At 46.5% G+C, this 4,215-nt stretch overlaps 1 protein-coding gene across 1 annotated transcript in view; it reads right to left on the reverse strand.

Annotated features, from left to right (window-relative positions):
- Calcoco1 (calcium binding and coiled-coil domain 1) overlaps positions 1-4,215 on the reverse strand; it is an 18,710-nt gene that overhangs the window by 6,328 nt on the left and 8,167 nt on the right. Inside the window, exons 5-7 of the mRNA XM_021216606.2 lie at positions 3,484-3,642; positions 2,990-3,138; positions 1,044-1,134 (exon numbers count right to left, since the gene is read on the reverse strand). Of these exons, the coding sequence (XP_021072265.1) occupies positions 1,044-1,134; positions 2,990-3,138; positions 3,484-3,642 (399 nt within the window). The remainder of the gene's footprint in view (positions 1-1,043; positions 1,135-2,989; positions 3,139-3,483; positions 3,643-4,215) is intronic.

Consider the following 4,215-nt stretch of genomic DNA (forward strand, 5'->3'; position numbering starts at 1 on the left):
CATGTGGTTGCTGGGATTTGAACTCAGGACCTTCTGAAGAGCAGTCAGTGCTCTTAACCACTGAGCCATCTCTCCAGAGCTGAGCAGTTTTCTAGAGAAGCTCAAGGTTCTGAGAAAGCCATTGAAGGTTCTGCAAATATTTCATTTGAATTCATTCTATTTTCTTTTTTTGTCTTGCTTAACACTGAACTACAATCTAAGCTCTGAACTTGCTCTAAATTATTAAAAACTGTTTTTAAAAGTCTGTCAGCACACAGTGAACACACTGGAGAGCACCAATCCACTGATGTGTGCTTTTAGGTTAATTCAGAATTAAATTTCTTTTGTATTTTCTATCAAATTGAAGAGTAAACTGAAGCTTTAAAGTTGACAGTTTAAAAACTGTTATCATTGACTACTTACTTATCTATGACTCAAAGTGTTTAAAGCTTGAATTCCTTCCTTTCTTCTTTCCTACCTACTGGCATAGTGTCAGCCGAGGCTGGCCTTGAAGTCAAAAATCCTTCTGCCTCAGCCTCCTGAGTGCTAGAACAGACGCCAAGCATACCATCATGCCTGGCTCTTATTTCCTCCTTTTGATAGCCTTTGCATTAGTGTGTATGTGATGTGTGTGCATGCATGTGCATGTGCGTGCGTGAGTGTATGTGTGTATGCATGTGCAGGCACATGAGCCAGGTGGACCAGAGATTGATCTTGGGTGTCTTCCACAATTGCTCTCTACCTGCCAACTGGTTAGACTGGCATAACAGTCCCAGTGCTCCTCTTACGCCAATATTATAGGTCTTCACTTAACAGCTGTTTCTAAGTCTAATAAGAGGTGTTCTTGCCCACCTTTCTGGACCCTGTGCGATTGTATTTGGCGTTTCTTGGGACATTTATATTGCACATTGACTGCTTGTGATGTGGGCAGTTACTGCCCTGTGGGGCAGGGGGTACATGGGGTCTCCTTTACATCTCACCCTTGTGTGTGCCAGGCATTCAGAAGAGACTCAACAAACACTAGCTGTATAACTGAGAAAGCAAACCCACTTGGAGTCTCTTACCTCACTCTGCTCCTTGTCTGCCTGGAATTCCTTCAGCTGCCTCAGGAGCTTCTCTTGTTCCCGTGTCAGGGCCTTCACTGTGTCTCTAACCCTGTTGATGAGATGACAGTGTTGGGTGGAAATACTCAGACCTCTGACCCATGCTCTTCTAGAACATAATCATCCACTGCTTTCCTTTCTTTTTGTTGTTATTGTTGTCACATATCGAGGCAGGGTTTCTCTGTGTAGCCCTGGCTGTCCTGGAACTCACTCTGTACACCAGACTGTCCTTAAACTCAGAAATCCGCCTGCCTCTGCCTCCACAGTGCTGGGATTAAAGGCATGTGACACTGCGCCAGACTTTTTTCCTATTTATGTATCATTGTACAGGATGGTACCAATGGCTCCCTGTTTCCACTCAATTACAAGATGAAATCCAATCTTTCAGTGACAATGGGCAGTCACTATTAACCTTGAGTTTGCTGTAGATCAGAAAGTGGCAGATGCAGAAGAGGCTGCAGGCAAATGTGTGCAGGGATGTGCATGGAGTCCTGACCTAGGGCAAGCCTAGTACATGATGAAGCAACCCCTAGGATCACTTTGCTTACTGCCCTGAGACTTGGGCAGAACATCTTTTTCCTTTATAAAGGTTTTCGTTGTTTAAATTTATATATGTGTATACACACACACACACACACACACACACACACACACACACACACACATATCAGAACAGCTCAGGCCAGATTGGTCTCTACCTCACTATGTAACCTAGGAAGGTCTAAGTGGTCATCTTCCTGTCTCTGTTTTCCCAATGGGAAGATTTTGGCTCTGTACAACAGACACAAAAGTGATAGCTGTTTGATGCTGAAAGAGGCTGGACCAAGAATGGCTTTCTTTTAAATACCTTAATGCCACTCTTTTTTTTTTTTTTTTCTTGAGTCAGGGTTTCTCTGTGTAGCCCTGGCTGTCCTGGAACTCACTCTGTAGACCAGACTGGCCTCGAACTCAGAGATCCGCCTGCCTCTGCCTCCCCAGTGCTGGGATTAAAGGTGTGTGCCAGCACTGCCCAGCTTAATGCCACTCTTAAATGTTAAGATTCTGTGATTTGGCCAAGCGTGGTGGTGCATGCCTTTAATCCCAATATTTGGGGAGCAGAGGCAGGAAGATCTCTGTGAGTTTGAGGCCAGCCTGATCTATATAGTGAGTTCCAGGACAGCTGGAGCTATACAGTAAGGCTCTGTTTAAAAACAAACAAACAAACAAAAGATTCCTGTGGTTTATACTTTTTCTCAAGGGAAAGATTTTCTTGTACTCTTGGATCACCACCTCCAACATTTCTGTCTCTTTTTTATGGTGCTGGGACTGAAGTTAGGGTGTTGCACACACTTAAAAGGTTCTGTGACTGAAGTTAGGGTGTTGCACACACTCAAAAGGTGCTCCCACCACCGAGCTATGACACTGAACATTCCCAACAACAAGAACAGAACCTAATGCCTTTCCTGTGCTTCAAATATATAACTTACTTGCTTAATGTAATACATATATCTCTATCTATCTATCTATCTATCTATCTATCTATCTATCTATCTATCTATCTATCTATCTATCTATCTATCTATCTCCTTATTTATATGACTATACACTATGAACTCTGGCTATGTTTCCCAGGCTAGACTCAAGTGATCTCTCCTAGATATTCCATCTCCAGTTCTGATTAGCTTCTACCACACAATAAATAGCAACTGGTCTTTCTGAAGGCCTAGAACAGCATCACAGAGATGTATGAGAGCTGGCAGAAGGAAGGCCCTAGTAGCCAGGAGACCCTGTATGTGACTGAAGGGCCGGACAGCAGGTAAGCCCATCTGAAGCAAGGACTGGAGTGGAGGCCTTGGGAAGCAGAGGCCAGGGGGATGGGATGGAGGACTTGGGGACAGAGGCCACCCTCGGCTGGGGAGGTCCCCTACCTGTCCAGCTCCACCTCCTTCATCAGCACTTTGTCACTCATGGTCTGGATGTCATCCTCTAACTCCAGGATACGGGCCACATGGTCTCCCTGCTGCTGGCTCAGGATGTCCCTCTCTTCTGAGAGCTCCCCATGGGACCGGGAGAGCCCCTGGAATCAAGGTTCCACCAAGAGAGACAGAGGGTCAGGACAGGCTCAGGCTTACCATTATATGTAAGCCCCACCTCTGTCCTGCTACCTTCCTTGGGAAAGCTGAGTGGAGGTGCTGTTGCCCGGGAATGTGGCATTACGCCACCATTCCTGGATGCAGAGAACTGAGTCTTGTTACAAACTGGGATGTACCTCTTATCATTCAAAGCTTAGTCTCACCTGTTACCCTTAAGCCCATTTCCTTGATGCAAGGACCATCTTAAAACTCCACTGACATCTTTCCTTTCTCCTCTTTGCTGGGTCTAGGCCCCCTCCTCCTCCTCCCCTCCCCGCTCCAACTCCCACCTTGTACTGCTCAGTGAGCTCCGAATGCTCCTGCCTGGCTGTGGCCAGAGCTGCCTCCAGCTCCTGCACTCGGCTCCTCAGCTCTGTCACCTGATCCTCCAACTGCAGCTTCAGCTGCATCAGGTCATTCCGCTCCTGCTGGCTCTCATCCAGCTGGTTCTACAAGGGCAGGAAAAGAGGGTAGGGGAGACACACACACACACACACACACACACACACACACACACACACACACACACGTGTGCATGTGTGTCACCATTACAGACACCTTGGGGTAGAGAAACCAAATCAGCATGGTCCAGATCTTAACTGCTGGCCCTCAATCACCTTTCAGCCCAGGTCTGGCACTTTCCTCTGACAGGGCACAGTGACAAGGGGCCTTCTCTAAGTTTACCTTATCTCTACTGAGTCAGACAGATTTGAGTAAATCTGAGATACAGTTTTTACTAGCGAACCACTAAACTCCTTATCTGTGAGGTTTAAATGAGAATAACCAATGTAAAAACAGAACACTGGTTAGAAGCTTGTGTTATCTCTCACTTAGGTACAAACATCCTCCTATCATGTTGATCCATGTATTTATCAGGCTCAGGTTCTAGAGAGCATGGACTGGTCCAAATCTCTGAGGCACTACCAGCTTTCACAGGCTGAGCAGCATCTGAGCATCTGGAGGGACAGACTGCCTCCCACCCATCCCTGTCCCTCACCATCTCTCAGGCTCTCCCATCCCTG

Source organism: Mus pahari, chromosome 17, assembly GCF_900095145.1.
Source record: "Mus pahari chromosome 17, PAHARI_EIJ_v1.1, whole genome shotgun sequence".
Classification (NCBI taxonomy): Eukaryota; Metazoa; Chordata; class Mammalia; order Rodentia; family Muridae; genus Mus; species Mus pahari.